A 17,939-nucleotide genomic window follows, 5' to 3' on the forward strand; every position below is an offset into this window, starting at 1 on the left:
TTCAATTACTTAACCCTGAAAGACCTAGAACTGCTTTTGTGGCAACTTTGAAATGTATTTTTTTCTATATTTGACCTTTCTCAAGTGATTTATCACCATTTATTATAATATACCCTCTATGTTTTGCATTTTTCAGTGAAAATCAGGTATTTTTCTATTTTCAATTCACTGACTTTATAGGTTTTCATAAAAGCTCAACCTGTGAATTTACACAGGTTGTTAGCAACACATTATCAGCACAGAGAAAACTGAAGAAAAAGTACATTTTTCTGCAAAATATACAACCAACTTACCATGAAAAAGGTGTCTACAACCACTGTCATTTGTAAAACATGGGTTTTACTGGTGAATCAAAGTTACAGTGTTTCCACATTCACTATGGAAACTCTGAATGAGTCATATCTGATGACAATGCATTTTACCTGATGCGTTTAAATGTATTGATAGGATTAGTGGTTGAAAAGTTATTAAACATTTTACATCAATGGATGCTTTTGGTCATCAGTGGTTGTTTGGATCTTCAAGGATTAAGTACATTTTCTACTCATAGATACAAACAATTTTTTTCATTTTTATTTATGTTTTTATCAAATAATTAGACTTAAGCGGCAACAGCAGCTCTTTGGGACTAGATGTTTATAGATGATATGTGTATATACACAGCTCTGTGAATTCCATGTTTTGACCAGTTTAGCCAGTTTTTATACTAAAATCTGCTCCTAAGCAACACATATTTGATGTTAATAAGAATTAATTTAAAAGTATTTAGTGAAAAATCAAAGAAATGCGCGTAGAAATGCCCCTGAGCATAAACATGACAGCTACTTGATAGTGCTGGTTAGAAAAGATATTTAATCACCAAAGCAGTATTTATTTATGTACAAACTCCATGTGAATACATTCTATAGTTATTGACATGTCTGTCTGAGCCAACATGGTTGTCCCAAATGTCATGTGACTAAATGTAAAAATAGTAAAAGTGACTTCCTTACATATCTTTATTACTAATAACATTTACCCGAAACTCATGTGTTGAGATTTTCCTCTAGTATCATTATTTTCTTGGGCAAACTATTTTTAGTTTGCAGCGATCGTCTATACTGGTACTTAATTACCCTGTGAGTAGTCATGTAGAATTCCTCATTAAAATCTTTAAATGCTCCCAGCTATAATTTAATTAGCTAGCTTGTGGACACCACTTTTAATTGATCTGAGTCCAACTTTAAGTTTTTTCCTGCCATAACGTAATAGAAATGCTATTAGATCGGGCTCGTTTGAGTGGATATGTCGTAGTCTTTCACTACAACTTTCATAACTACACTTTCAGTAACTTTTCTAGCACCACTGCAGTGCCAGAAAAAATGATCATAGTAATTTGTGAGGTGGGCATTAAAGCAGAAAATACTCAGCGTATTCTATGCCTGCTGAGGTCAGTTCAGGCTGAGCCAATTCAAACCAATTTACGATGAGTCCGAGGCGCTTTGGGCAGCTTGAGCAACGTGAAACCTAACATTATGTGAAAATTCATTGATATGCAGTCAAACAGTATGTCTACATCTTGTGGGTGTTAATACTTTAGATGTAGATGAGCCAAAGATATTCAATAAGTTTCAACAACAGCACAAAGATGATCACTTCATGACTCAGACTTTTTTCCCAGCAGTGACAGCTCACTGCTTCTAATCCATCCATGTTTTTTACTGTGTACTGCTAACTGGAGTCGTGCACCCCTGCTGCTGACAATCCAAACAGAATCTGCGACGTATTTCAGCCCTGATGAAATCAAAACAGCCCAACTATTAACGCTGATGATGAGGAATAAATGATGAAGCAAACACTTCATAAAGAACAGCTACTTAGTGATGTTATTGTAAAAAATATGATTAAGGTTTATTGATTTAAAGTCTAATTATCTTAAGTGGAAGCAAACATAAAACTTGATTTTAGTGAGCAGCTTGGCAGACCTTTCAGAGCCATCACACTAGGTTTGTTCATCAGGTTGAGATAATTGGCAGCATCATCAAGAATGCAGGAGGAAATTATTATCAGAAGGCAACGATGACAATTTTATGTCAGGTGCGATGTTTACAGAAAACCAATCATTTTGAGAGTAGATTATTGTGGCGTTTACTTGTAATTACAGTAATATTAACAGATCTACCTCAGTGACTGTGCTTGTCTGTTATAAATCCCTCTGGACTCGAGTGTTTGACTTAATGTAATTATTCAGAAAACTTAAGACGTAATGATCTATTCCAAATCTTACCAAATCCAATCATAAAGAGACTTTTTCATGTTTTCTTTTTTTACGGGGCTGTAAATAATAGGAAAAATAAGGGGAACAAGTATTTATATGTGTAGCATTTTCAATAATACACAAAATGTAGATTAAAAAGCTTATTCTCAGGCATTATGTTGTCAATGATTATACCCAAACATCACCATAAACAGCACGCCAAAGCATCAAATTGACATTTTTAGAAAATTAGGGATAAAAATGACTTCTCTATCAGGCATAATAAGCCAAACAGGTTTATTTTTCTATTAGATACAGTTACATTTCCAGTCTAGTAAATGAATGAAGCCTCCTTGCCGTCAGATTTGAGGTTTAGAAATGACAGCAGCAGCTCATTCTTTTACTGAAACATCATAGAGTAGCCTTTCCATGTGAAGTGTCACCCTACTCTGAGCAGTATAGTCAGTCACTCCCTCTCTATAAATTCAAACCTGTGAAAGAAAAATCACTCCTACCAGTTTTCCTTTCGTTCTTCCAAATCCTCACTTTCCAAATCCTGTCCTTTCAAATCCTCACCTGAATTTTCCAAATATTTAAACCCTAAAATGCATGGTCACCTATGAAATGCAGATGTCTACAACCCAAATCCTTGTGTCTGTTTTATATGTTTGTTGACTGTTGCCTGCTTGTCCATTTGCTTTTGCCCTTTATCAAATTGTCTATAGTATTTGCACTGTTTGGTTTACTTCTGGTGACATTTTAATGTGTATTTGGAGTGCATTCACACTACGCTTTGGATCAGTTCAAGTCTCCCTCTAGTTCAATTTGTTTAGAAAAAGAGACAAATGAACTTCAAATATGGATGTAGTCAAGTTTTCAGAACAAAGAAGTAAGCCTGCAGGATCTCACAAAATTTGAAGAGTGTTGAAAAGTGTTTTATTTTTTCCATAATTTAATTCAAACTGTGAAACTATTTTAGACTCATTACATATAAAGTGTATTGAATGAGAGTAAATTGATGCAGTAATTTGTGCAAAAGTAGCCTCACCAAGTATTGAGTGCATAAATGAACATCGAGATGAGAAGTTCAATATTTGTGTATTCCAGTTATATATTTTACATTTTACTTGTTCATTTGATGAGTACAGTGCATATTGATGAACGCTCAGTACAAACACACAACGTTGTGTGAATCTATCAGATTTAGCTAGAAGCTGAATTCCATCAACAATCCTTACACATAAACAGACATAAACAAACCATAACATTGATCTTCTGAAGTATTCTAATATTTAGAGAAACTGGATTTTGATTCCCATGGGGTATAAGTCAAAATCATCAATACTGAAATAAAAAAAAAATGCTTAAAACATTTTAGTTTATATGTAATAAGTCTAAAATATGGACAATTTTCACTCTCTTTTCCACAACATAATAATTTTATGAGATGCATGGCTTACCTGAAAAATAATATTCCCTGTCTTTTGGGGATGAGGATACATGAAAACTGTGGCCAATGTCTCAAACCTAAACTAGTCAAAGGTAATGGGTAAGAACAGTAAATCTTCACATTTCAAAAAGTGAAATTACCACGCATCCTTTGCTTTATTTTGATCTGATTCATCCGAACTTTTGTTTTTTTGGCAATATTATGATTTTTAAAAAAAGTACATATTTTCTTGTGTGATTGCGCTTCAGACCTTTGTAACTGTTACCGTTCTTACATGACACTATGTAGACAGGCACATGCATGTATATGGGTTTATGTGCATGTGTGTGTGTGTGTGTGTGTGTGTGTGTGTGTGTGTGTGTGTGTGTGTGTAGGTGTAGGAATTCCTGTCTTGATACTTTTTTTTTTTCTTGCTTTTTTTTTTAACATCCTGTTCTGGAAGATAATATTTTTTCATACAAATTCTGCCATCTCCTACCCCTTCTATATCCTCCTGTCCATTTTTCCTCATATAGCTGTCATTTTCTGAAGCCATGCGGAACAAGGCCCGTCTGTCCATCACAGGAAGTGTGGGGGAGAATGGCCGCGTCCTGACTCCAGACTGCCCCAAAGCTGTGCATGCTGGTCACGCCTCTCTCCGACACACCGGCCTTGCAGTGGTCTCCTCCGGACTGCCCTGAAAACCAAAAACACCTGCCGTGCCTTAATGACACACACATACAGACTTTGACGAGGACACACACATGCCTATATGTGCTTACACACAATTACAAACACATAACACATACATACACACAAAGATGAATAAAATAGCAACACAAATACACAGATTAGCATATCTCAGTACACATTTTTACACACTGCACATCATCATCTCACGTTCCTGCTGCCATTGACTTATTTTAAAAAGAGACAAATTAAAAACAACTATGGAGTGAACAGTGGGAAAAACTAAATCAACAGACAACTATGACTATCACACTTGCCTGCAGCGTTTTTATTTCCAGGAGGACTCCATCACGCTACCAACAAACTGTCAGGAAAGCCAGCACAGACTTACAAAAATTGAATGAACTATGAGCTGTGAATATGACAACAAACCCGATCATGATGATGATTGTGATAAAGATGATGATCACAGCTGACGGTTACAAAAAGACAACCAAACAACTCCGTTCCTGTTCTGTCTTCAGTGGATGATGTTGGCCGGTGTGGCAAACCCTTTGACAACGCCTTACTACAACAAACATCGTTTTCATCATCATCATCATCATCATCATCATGGTCCTCTTCATCTTAAATTGCCTGCAAAGACTGAGTGCCAGGTATATCACCCTTAGAAGACCAGAAAACTGTAAGCTTGAACGTTTGGACTGTGCAAACCCACTCCTTTGCCATGGACTGTTCAAACTGAATGAAAATGCTTTCTTACTACGCATATAGAATGATTTCTCACCCAAACCAGTGAGATGATCAGCCAATATAGAACAGAAGTAACCTCGAACACATACATGTGTGGATGATCTCGGCCATAGAAATCACAGGGGTTTGTAAAAGAAAAAAAAAATTGTAGTAATCTATGAAGTCCTTCATCAACAGCATCATCATGACAGTAGAAATGCTAAAAAGCTAACCGATGATTACTTTTTTCCAAGTGGCAAAGTTGAAGTATAGTCTGCATTCACTGATGGAACAGGAAAAATGGAAATAAGACACACAGGCAGATCTCAAATGGCTACCTGACAAAGTGCTTCTCAACCTGAACACATATTGCAAAATGATTTATTGAAGAACTGACAAAAAAATATGTAGTGTTATAAATCTCCAGAATAAGCCTCCTGGTCCTCTTGAATAATTAATCAAAATAACCTGGTAACAGAGAAGACAAATCAAACTTTTATGTTCATGTTTGCTCACAGTGCAGCGGTAACTGTTTGTTCAAGTGCTGATTGGACAAAAAGGTTGAGAATCACTTTTATTTTCTGTACTTTGACCTATAGGTACATTTTTCATTTTGTCTAAAAGTCCAAGATGCAGTTTGGGTGTCATTTGAGACTCTCAGTCTTTTCCAGGGACTGAGGACGGTACCATATCAGAAAGCTTGCTTTTTAAAACTGTTGTAAATACCTGCGTAGCAAAACAGAACTCACCTGTCTTTTTTAACCATCTTAGATAACAATTCATTGCAATAATGAATATAAAAAGAAAATGCCACTACTTGTAATTAAGATAAAATCTTTTTTATAAATCTACATATTATATATAATACAAATAAATATATATCTATACGTCTATAGAGAGCTATAGAAAACATTGATCACTGATTGTCAGAGGCCATGGCATACATTCTGTTATATGGCTGTTTTTGATAACTTGAGAATATTAATATGCCACAGTCTTTGTGTGTCCTACTCCACATTGAATGTCCATCTGGCACTGACACGGACACACATGTAGAAACACATGCACACACATTGTTGCATACACAGGGTCAGCTCAGAGTGATCACTCCAGCACCATGAGAGGTTTGGATGATTTCTTTTGTTTTGTTGCCCATGGTTGCTTGTCTGTTGCACCATTTTTTTTCACTGCTTTTCATTTTCCAGGCCCCTGAAACAGCATGTAGATTCCAGTATTTAACACTAAAGCTGATAAAATGAGAATACTTTTTGGCAGGCTTCGATAGAGGACAGGCCACTGTGATTACTGTACTGTGGGGAAACTGCTGTGTGACATTTTGAGAGTGTAGTATTTGTATTGCATTTGATATCGCCTCAGTGCTTTTTGTTATTTGTCTTCTGACAAATGGGTCATACAGATTGAAATCCAAACGGAGGGCAACCTGAAGTGGGCTTGTGATTTTTTTTGGATTTTTTTTTGTGTGTGATGCGATTGGATCCATCATGCTCAGCCGGAGCAATCAATCTTGGAAAATTGTTGCCTGTTTTGGGAATAATACTTAGAAGTGGGAAAAAAAAAATCCAGCATTAGAATTAGAAATATTTTGAACAATTGCTAAAAGGAGATATTTTTATAGGTTTTCCATTTCTGCAGTTTTATTTACAAGTTTAGCACAGTGATGATGAAGGTACTTGTATAGGGATTGTGTCTGAATACAATGTGATACTGTTTGTCTGAATGAGATATTGTGTTGTCTGCTCTGCTCACCTCTATGACTCTTCATTGGCCTTCACTTCAATTCTACTGACATTTTGTTCTCCTTCAACCTCCTTCTGAAATCTCCATCCTTATGTTTTTGTTTGTGTTCTCTCTCACACGTTTTCCTGCTCCTCTCTTTACCCCCACTGTAACACAAACCTCTCTGCACAAAATGCAGCTCAACATCAAATAAGAACAATATTTCACAATCCCCACACGTTGCAGAACAATGAGAGAGACACGAAATGAAAACTCCAGAAGTTATTAAACGATTGGAGTTTCTTTGGACTCGTATTTCTGAGCTGTAGGTTTTGTGTTTAACATTTAACATTTCACACAAAAAAAAAAAAAAAAAAATCCCTTAACATCATGTGTCAGTCATGAACAGCTCAGCAGATATTTACATTTTAAGATGTTAAAACAATAAAGATTTCCAATTGTTTCTTTATACAGCTTTGTTTCAGGATATTAAAAAAGCCCAGGGAAAAAGTGCAGCAGCAGTGCAGCATTCAGGCATATGGAAAATAATGGAAATAGTGGATTTCTACATTAGATACATTTGTGTTAATGCCATCAGTGAACCAGACAAACCAGGCAGTGAAACTTTCCATGTTACTGTTGTTTATTTCTTTGTCTCATGCGTAGACAGCAAAAAGCTCACTGCTGTGCTGTCAACACTCTGGCTTTAACACTCTGTTTCTTTCTCGCTTTATTTCTTTCTTTCCATATGGTTTGTTTTTCTAGTAAAACATCAATGCTAAACCTCCTCTCTCTGTGTGATTATTTATCCAGCTCTTCTATTCCCACAAAATATGGTGCACTCCCAACTGAGGGACTTGTTTACAACCAAATCTTAGAAATGATTTCACTCAACATATTGAATTACTATGTTCTTGTGTATTGTTTATTTCAACAAAATATATATATATATATATATATTTTTTTTTTTTTTTTGCATGAAATGATGGGTAGATGTGGAGAACAATGTGTGAAAATATGTTGATTTATATGCTTATAAAAGTTTTTGTGTGCGTCAGTTGTGTGACCAGAGCATAAACAGGTGACAGACTGACTTGTTAAGTATTTTTCAAATGCCCCATTTCACTGAAGGTGGATTTAACATATAATTAAAGCATCATGTGTTAGGTTAGGCACCCTGAAAACCATATTTACAACTGATAGCCACAGAAGTGTGTCTTTGGTTTGTGATTGAGATAGATGTATTGGCTCAGTAGTAATTAAGAACATAATTGTAGACTAATTATGATCATGAAAATACATTTTGATTGATTGATTGATTGATTTGTCCACAGGAAAATTGTTTTCACAAACCAAACAGCCATGAGAATACAGCACATAATTCACAAAACATATGACATAATACAACCCAAAAACAGTAATTGCATACCACATACACACCCAAAGCAGCAAAGACATTTATTCCACCACCATATACCCACCACCACACATATCCAACTAACTCATTACAGCACAGGTGTCAAACATGCGGCCCGGGGGCCAAAACGGGCCTGCCAAAGGGTCCAATCTGGCCCGCAAGATGAATTTGCAAAGTGCAGAAGATATTAACAGTCAAGTGTGTCAAACTCAAAAATAATAGCAATAACCTAGAAGTAATGACTCCAAATTTTCTTCTTGGTTTAATGTGAAAAAAATAATATGACATTATTCCTATAAATAATGGCAACACCAATTTTTTCTCTTTGATTTATTACAAAGAACATTCAATTCTGATAACCTTTAATAATAAAATGTCAATAACCTGAACAAATACGAACAATCTGAAATGTCTAAAGAAAAATAAGTGCAATTTTAACAATATTCTGCCTGTTTTGTGCCTTGGTAGATCTGTAATGCACATGTATTCATAATACATATTACATAGTATATCATAAGCTGAGGCATAATACTGATCAAATTTTTCTTTTTATTATTTCCTCTTATTTTTCTTCAGAAATTTCAGTTTTTCTTAGGTTATTCAAATCCTTTTTTGTTTGGATAGTTTGTAAAATGTAAATGTTTTTCCATAATTTAATGTTATTTTTGCATAAAAAAAAATTTGGAGTTATCATTATTTATAGGCTACCATGCCATTATTTTACTGGTCCAGCCCACTGGAGATCAAACTGAGCTGAATGTGGCCCTTGAAAGAAAATGAGTTTGACACCCCTGCATTTCAGTCTCTTTAATGTGGTGGTTCCCAACCTTTTTTGGCTCGTGACCCCATTTTAACATCACAAATCTCAATTGCAAATGAATGTTAATTTTAGACGACATTTAGTCTATATAATGTATATTATTACGGACGGAGGCAGAAAAGCCAGGTGTAGATTACTGCACAAAGAGAGAATTTTATTTTCCTTGGTCAGGATATGTACAGTCAATCCAGCTTGGGTTTACCAGGCTACCAATTAATACTGAACAAACAATAACTCAAACTATTGTCACAACCCGGCTCTGAGGTGGTGACAAAAATGGAGACAGAGGTTGTGAAAATATAACAAAGATTTATTAAGTAAACTAATAATAACAAAAAAAAACACAAAGTGCTGAAAAACGCCAGTCAGGAGGAGCAGGGTAGAGAGAGAGAGCAAGAGAGCCAATGATCATCCCGGGTGAGCTGCTTAAATAGTCAGGCCTTGGCTGCCATAGGTGTTACCAATCATGAAATCACCATCTGTAAAAGAAAACTGACAGTGCCCCTAGTACCCGAAAGGTGCGGGGCCGTCACACTATGAACTATGAAAGAGCTGCAGCATCTGAAACTGACCACAATGAACATTTGACAGATAAACAGAACCACAGTGCTTCAGTTTCAGTTTCACAGTTTGTCATGTCTTTTATGGATTGTGATTTTCTCTCACAACTCACCGTATATTTTTTATCAGTAAGTTTTTATTTTTATTAAACCAGACATTTCAGGCAACCCATTTGAATTTCAGGTGACCACACGTGGGATCCCAATCCCAAGGTTGAAAAACACTGCTTAATGATTTTTCAGTTCTGTTATTGCATTTGGAATGAAATTTCTGCTGAAATTAACTTTTTTCCAGTTTATTTACTCCCCTCACTACCACTGGATGTGACCCCCTTTTACACTAATAGAATATTATCCATCCGTTATCATACATCATCCACTGTCCCATCAGGAATTAGGATCAGTTTAGTTTTCATATGTGATTCTTAGGTTCAGCCGTGCAGACTCCTGTCGTACACCAGCAGCTACAGGGTTAAAAATCCCCCACTGTGATTTTGTCATTTGAGCTCCTTTTTGCAATCCATGGGGACCAAACGCTCCAAAGGCAGAGCCATCACTGACAAGCATTTCCCATTATTTCCCGTCTCACTCGTACACACACACTCATACACATACCACGCTGGGTTATTACTGACAAGTATTTCCCATTTCCCCAAAGCTGAAGCAAAATAACAATTTTGAGGCGGTCCTGCCACCCTTTTAACCTTGCACCCTCATGTGCAAATGCACACACATGCCTTCCATGTGCCTCTTTCATCATCACCACAATGTCAAAGCAGCCTTTTCACCTTTTATTTTTATTGGATCATTTCATCTGCTGCTCTTCACTCTCAGCTATGCATTATTCCCCCCTCCCCTCATGCACCTCCTCATTTCTCTACTGTTCTCACTCTCTGTTCTATTCTTTTTTTTTTTTTTTTTTATCCTCACCCTGCCATACTTCATTTCATCATTCTTTGCATCTCCTTCTCAGGGGAATCTATCTCAAACTCCAAACTCAGTGGATGAGAAACTCAAATTTCCATCTTCTGTCATGACCAGCTCCACTGCCCTCTGTTTTTTTTACTTTGAGGTATCACTCCTGATCGGATAGGAAATTAAATTGCACCAAAACTCTCAGAGCACAGAGGCAACTCACACTTCTGCTGTTGTTACTGCTGGTGATGCAAAAAGCTTATTTATACCAAGGCTTATGTTTTTATACTTAGAAGAAAGATGCAACGGTATGTAATGATTCTGACACAACATCAGATGACAACTCAAATACACAAAGGTTCATTGATCATTTTGCAACTTCTATCTCTTGCGAGTTGTTCTGTGACTGTAGCGCAGTATTTTTGTCTAGTATATTTTATATAAAAAATACTGCACACAATCCCCACAAAACTCAACTATTCAGTGCAAGCTGCAGAGCTGAAGGACCCTTTTGCTGTGTGACAATAAGGTGGATTTCCGCACCAGTTTCATATCCAGGCAGAGCTGAAATAGAGACTTTGATCTCACAGACAACAAAATAACTCCTAAATGGAAAAATAAACTTTTTTTTTCATTCAGTCGACCTGCTTCAGATCCCTGCCTGTGATGTGCATGTGTGTCTGAAAGGATCTATTTTTTTGAGCTTAAAAGAGGAATGAGGTGTTGCTTACAGATTTCTCTTCTTCACTGTCATCTCTTACTGGTCCAATAAATTCTTCCACTACTTCAATGCTGTTTTGACACAAACAAATATAATAAATATGGAATATATCAAAACACTCGAGTGTCACCAAGTTACATCAGCTGTACTGAAGCTCTCAAAAGCTGACTCTGTGGTAGATGCAGTGTTTTGCGCTCAAAGTGTTTTGTTTTTTTTAACGCTCACCTCTTCTCATTAGCTTTCACTGATCTGGGAACTCCTGACAGACTTTCTGTGGAGCATCAATAGAAAGGAGACAAAAATATCTAATATCATTATTCTTCAAAAATAATGGGTGAGATCAAAAGCTTTTTCTCAGTCTAATACTTTAGGACCCAAATGAGAAGATTCACAAGGTAAAAACGGAGAGAAAAGCTGCAAATATAACCAAGCCCTTCACTCCTTTCAATCCAGACTGTTGTTCGGTTGTGGAAAAAATTATTAGACCATCAGAAGTCATCAAAAACAATGGTTATGCAATCAAGTACTAACTCCTATGTGTGTCATGTTACTAAAAAAGACAGAAAAGAAAACATGGAATGCCTAAAAGCACTGTTTTTGGCAGTACAATGTCATAGCTATTGATGTAAGAACTGAAGTGATTTTGGTTATTATCAAGAAAACATGGAAAATGGATAGATATCAGCTCTGAAATTAAACTCTTATGAGCTATTTTTGTTGTTATCATTCTATTTGGCCTAACAAATGTACCTTTAGTTGTACCAGGAATTAAAATGAACAAGAAATTGAAGAAAACAAGGGGTGGGCTAATAATTTTTTTCATAACTGTATAAGACTATTACCGTACATTCTTCTGCTGCCTTTAGGCGTTGCCACAGCAAATCATCTGCTTCCATCTGACCTTGTCCTCCTGCAGATTTTTCTCACACACCAACTACCTGCATATCCTCCTTCACCACATCCATAAATCTTGCCTTTGGTCTTCCTTTTTACCACCTGCCTGGGAGCCCCATCTTAATCATATTCATGATTTACATGGTCAATTTGACAGAAGCTTCAAACTGAATGTCCTTCCTGATGCAACCCTCTGATCGACACTAGATACTAGAACTAGTACTGGACTGGAGTTACATATATGCATCAAAAAGCTATTTTTTTTCTTATACTAATACAAAATATGTGGAAGCCACATTTCCTCTTCTGAACCAGCTTTATTTACAAACTTAGAAACATAGAAAATGTTACCCAAGTAACACATTATGAAAAATGTATAAATGCTTTTATACATTTAACAAAGCAACAATCATTTTCACACATTAACCCATAAAGACCCAGTGTTATTTTTGTGATTGTTCCCAAGTGATTGTTAATCTCTCTTTAATCTTTAAGTGATTTATCCCCATTTATCATACAATTTTCCTGTGTATTTTGTGTCTTTTTCAGTGAAAATGAGGTATTTTCCTGTATTTAATTCACTGATCATGTAGATGTTCATAAAAGCTCAGATTAAAATTGAGGGATATTATATGAAAAAAAGAAAAAAAAACTGAAGAAAAAGTGACTCTTTCATCAAAATACATTATTAACTGAACTTAAACCAAGTGTCTCCATCCACTGTCATTGATCCAACTCCATGGGTTTTACTGATGAATCACTGTTGTAGAAGATGACAGTGTTTCCATGGTAACTAGGGAGCCTCTGAATGTCCAAATGAATCATATCTGATGACCATGAAAAGATGACAAACTGCATTTTACACCAATTATTTACATGTATTGATAGGATTAGTGGATCAACAGGTATTAAACAGTTTAAATCAGATGGTTTGGGTCGCCCAGTGGCTGTTTGGGTCTCGATGGGTTAAAAGACAATAATGATCACAACTTGGTTTCAAAGTTGTTGTTAGAGTCACATGAACCTGTGACTAGTTAAAGAGACAAACAAGTGTCCCCTCAGTACAATGAAGTCCAGGAAATGGATGATTAAGTGAACTACACATCAGCAGTATGAGCTTTGCAGTAGCTGGCCCAATAAAATTAAATAAAGCCAAAGAAAACATAGCCATCAAAGAACAGTTTGCCTCATGCACTTAAGTATTCTAGCATGCTCAATACACATGATTGTAAACTTTTGTTACTAATTCTTCAAATGTTAGTGAGAAAAACACTAAATGTTACGACGACAGCAAAATATCAGTCTAACATTGGCGTACAAACATACAAAGTCACAATAGTCACCATGTAGAGTAAACATTTTCACACGCGACAGCAGTGCAGCTGAGTCGAGTTTTATATACTTGAGGCTTAAATAAGTACCATATAGTAATTTCATCAACCTGATTGCAGAAAAGGACACTGTAGCCCCCTTTTAAGTCGACAACCTCTAACAGATGTTTCCACACCAGTTAGGGAGTCTGCAGTGGTACTCCAATGATTATATTTTATTCTGCACATTTTGTGAATCAGAGCACTTGGAAGGTGCACTGAACATCTGCTTTCATAAACTAGATATGTTTAGGGCTAAGCAGCCGGCGCCTGCCAGGCAAATGCTGGATTTGATTATCTTATCATGGTGCCATTTCTGTCTTCTCACATGTTTTATGAAGACTAAAACGCGGGGCCTTATCATCGTGGCCATAAAGATGCCAGTTTGATATATCAGTTATATCCTTGGCCAAATTCCAACCAAGAATGATGGTATAGTTGCCTTAAGAGATTAACTACCGATGCAAATCTGTGTGTTCTGGGTTGTTTTCAGTATCTCATCTCATTTTGTCTCTCGGTGGCCTTGATGATCTTTGTGCAGCTGCATTCTTTCCTTCTCCACCTGTAGGCGCTCTCTCTCAATCTGTAGTCTGCCAGACTCAAATTTAAAGAACTGCAGTCTCTCTTTTTCCAACTGCAGTCTTTCCTTCTCCAGCTTCATCCTTTCTGTCTCCAGATCCACCACTGAGATCCATCCTTTACTGTCCTTCTCCCTGTCCCTCTGTCCATCATGAGTAGAGGATAAAGTGGATGTAGACGATGATGGCGGGCCTTGTTGTGGCGGCAGGTTAAAGGAGGAGTCGACGTGCTCTGACTGGCCGATGAGCAGAAGCCTCAGCCTCTCTCTCTCCACGTGTAACCTCTCTCTTTCCAGCTGTAGTCGCTCCCGTTCGACCTCTGTCTGGTGAAGTCGCTCCTTCTCCACCACCAGTCTCTCTTTCTCTATTACCAGGCGTTCACTTTCCACAGCCAGCCGTTGTTTCTCCACTTCCAACCGTTGTTTTTCAACAGCGACCAGTAACCCGGCTCCTATGTTGTCATTGCTGGTTAATCCACTCAGAGAATGAGTCCCCATGCCCACCAGGCCACCGGCGAGAGGCAAGTCTCTGTGAGTGGTGGAGGTCGGTGCCTTGGAGGAACTGAGCATGCCCAAGTCGTTATTGGAGTAGACTTCAGCTGCATGGCCCTCGCCACGTGACTCTATGTCACTGAGCAGAGATGGAATATCATCTTCATCTATATCTGCGTCTGCCATGTCACCATCACAGTCCAGCTACAGTAAGAGAGGGAGGTCATCAAACGCATAGTGAAGCAGCACAACGACAAAAAAATGTTTGGTTTGTCTGAAAAATATATGCAGCTGTAATATACACTATTATAATATATATAATAATATACACTATATCTAATACACATATGAATATGATATTATGGATAATGTATATTTTTGGCTATTTAAACACAGCAGTATCACTACACATCAGTTTATCATCTTTCTGACACTAGAGGTCTCCATAAAAAATAAAATAAAAATGAAATAAAATAAAATAAAAACAATAGAAATTGTGAAGAATCATGGAATCATGGAAGTTAATAGGTGACCAAATGAAATGGCCCATTACACCTAATATAATTTAAAGTTTTTCTGAAGTTCTACATTGTTAGAAGTATTAGAGATTATTTGATTACAGTTGTTTTTAATGCATAAATGTTCTGTGGTGATTGCTTTAAGGTGACATTTTCTATCTTACACTGATTTTCTGTTAATTTTTGTAAATTATTTACACACAAAAATAAGACACCAAATGGTGCTCTCACAAAGCTAAGAAATCATATCAACAATGTTATAAAAAAAGACATGATATTTAATCAATACTAGGCTCATAATGAAATATAAAATTGCTGTATAAAGTGAAATCGTTATAGTAAGGTGTAAATAAATGAAGGAGATTGAAAAGTCAGGTTTTTATTTCAAGGTCTAAACTCATTCTCCCTCAGGTGCTTCTATCTTGAATTAGATCATAATCCAATTGTATATAATAGATAACAACATTAAATTATAACATTTAAATGTCAAAAAAGTTGAAAAAATCTAGAGTTTAGTAAATGATGTTAATGATTCAGTTTGATCTGTACCCTGTGACCCTACATGAGGCCAATCAAAAGACTGAATTAATGAACCACTTGTGCTGCACAATGCGCAGGCATAATTACAATGATATATTTAACATTACAATCTAAGCTGACATTATTTAAGATAATTAAAACATTAGCCAATACTTGAATACCAATATAGCCTGTTTGTCTTCTAATAAGAGACTGAAGTGGGGGGGGTTTAACATGAGAGATGCAGTAAATTAACTCTGTATGGAGCTAATTACTTAATTCAAATCCTTCTTAGATTTAATCCCAATATGTGCAAGATGAAGCCTGTTTACTTTGTTGTTGAACTGACTTCATCCATGAACATGTATCGTTATAAGAACAACATGATGATGCATGTGCTTCTTACTCTGTATCCAGTGGCGTCCTCTTCCATCTTCACGCCCAGTGGTGCCATCATGGCCTGCCCACTCGGCTCACCCAGAGCTACAAGCTCCGGCCAGTCACAGTGACAGTCCTTAGGGAAGCCTGAGAGGTCAAGCAGCTGGTCACATCCGGACACAAGGGATGCAGCCTCATGTTCAGGAGAGGATGGATCATACTCCGCCTTCAGGGCCAAAGACGAAGATGAGGAGGAGAGAGCGAGCTCAGCTTGAATCTGTTTCCTCTTCATCAGTGCACGCCAGTCCAGATAACGGCGTTTCACCTGAAGAGGAAATTAGAAAGAGTAAAGCCAGCTATTAAGAGATGTGTTATTTTCTGAATTACCACTAAAACACCAGGACTGCTGCAATATAAAAGCACGGTTTAAACTCACTTCAGCAGCAGTACGTAGCTCTCCCTCGCCGAGTGAATTGACACTTCGAGCCACTTCCTCCCATGCCTGTCTCTTCAGCTCATTAATGGCTGTGTTCTGTTGTTCAAGAACAAGAGGAGAAAAATAACAAAGACCAGCAATTAGATGGTTTCATTCAGGCAATTCTAACAAGCCTTTTGCCTGTTTACAACTTCAGGCAAATGGGAGGACACTGGTTCTTGTCCAACTAACAGAGGTGTGAGTCTTCCATATAAAACAGACTCATCCACTGCTGTTCACCTGATTATGCAGTGTTTTGACTCACAGGGCTTAACTTGTAGGTGAGGACCTTCTCTTTTCTCAAATTTCACATTTCAGTTAATCGAGCAATATGTAAAATCATGTCAGAGCTGCAGTCTGTGTTGAGATTTGACTGATATGAACTCATTAAAAAAAATGTATTTTCACACATTAATGAAAAGATAAGAGGAGGATGTGTTGCTAATCAGGTAGGACAGGAGAGTTAGATAATTGGTTCTTGTTGAGTTCATGCTTCAGAAGAAGGGTTCATAGAAATCAGGACTTTGTCTAACATTTCTCCACAGTTAATGAATGTTAGGTCCACTTGGACTTTTTGTCTGTTACATTTGATAGAAAAAAAAAGAGATTCACTCATTTAACATTCTGTATTAGTCTAGCGATTTTAAAATGTTTGGCTTTTTTTGCAGCATAACTTATTCATATTTTAATAATCTTGGTAAACAGCTCTGGCACAACTTAACCTTCTTCCAACAGATAAAGAACTCCAGCAGCACTTGTCATATAGAAGAACAAGGAAACAGCCAATCATATACATTTACATGTTGATGAAATTTTTGTTGCATGTCTTTTGTGTGTAAAAGTAGCTGGTTATGTATGACCCAGATGAAGGCCAAAAGCCTAAATGAATTTGTCTAAATGTACAATTAAATAAGTTTTTCTATACAACAAGTGCTGCTGGAGTTCTTGACCTGTTGCAGATTTTAATATTCTCAGACATATTCTTATCAGAGAAGCGATGTCTGCACCTGCTGTCTGGAAAACAGGATTTCCCTCTTCTTGTGGATCTCCCTGATGAGAGTCTGCGTCTCTCTCACACTGTAGTTACTTTTCCTTTTCCTCTTTAGATGCTTCACCTGCAAAAAATCCAGCTTGGCAGCAAAGAGGGGACAGGAACCCCAGACAGACAGAGATTAAAGAGAGATAAGGAGGATGGTGGAAATGACAGAGAAGCAGAGAAAAAAACTGTCGGATCACAGGAAGAGAGAATGGGAACACAGAAGAAAGAGTGAAGCAAGGCGTCGGTTCTCAGATGGACAGAAGCGTGGTTGTTTGCTGTTAAGGTTAGTCTGTGTTAGACGGGATCCAACTGTCCCGCTTTCTTTAAAAGCACAAGGTTTTTCATCGGGAGGAATTCCTCTGTGACACCATGAGTCGCTGTGAAGTTCTCCACCTGGAAGACTGCTCTGAGCTGTTTCAC

At 37.0% G+C, this 17,939-nt stretch overlaps 2 protein-coding genes across 4 annotated transcripts in view; one reads left to right on the plus strand and one right to left on the minus strand.

Moving 5' to 3' along the window:
- The window catches only part of gria4a (glutamate receptor, ionotropic, AMPA 4a), a 125,310-nt gene extending 120,016 nt beyond the window's left edge, over positions 1–5,294 (plus strand). For 2 of the 3 annotated variants that reach the window (XM_030151786.1, XM_030151785.1), the window contains exon 18: positions 4,202–5,294. In XM_030151786.1, the coding sequence (XP_030007646.1) occupies positions 4,202–4,366 (165 nt within the window). In that variant the 3' untranslated portion in view covers positions 4,367–5,294. The remainder of the gene's footprint in view (positions 1–4,201) is intronic. The other variant, XM_030151788.1, reaches the window with a different exon arrangement.
- Positions 5,295–13,514: 8,220 nt separating this feature from the next.
- Positions 13,515–17,652, minus strand: msantd4 (Myb/SANT-like DNA-binding domain containing 4 with coiled-coils; the record flags this gene model as incomplete). Its single annotated transcript, XM_030151332.1, has 4 exons — positions 13,515–14,794; positions 16,034–16,330; positions 16,442–16,537; positions 17,488–17,652. Coding segments are annotated over 4 exons (1,329 nt in total), but the record flags the coding sequence as incomplete, so codon positions are not given.
- Positions 17,653–17,939: the final 287 nt, after the last annotated feature.

The sequence above is a fragment of the Sphaeramia orbicularis genome, chromosome 13 (assembly GCF_902148855.1).
Source record: "Sphaeramia orbicularis chromosome 13, fSphaOr1.1, whole genome shotgun sequence".
Lineage (NCBI taxonomy): Eukaryota > Metazoa > Chordata > Actinopteri > Kurtiformes > Apogonidae > Sphaeramia > Sphaeramia orbicularis.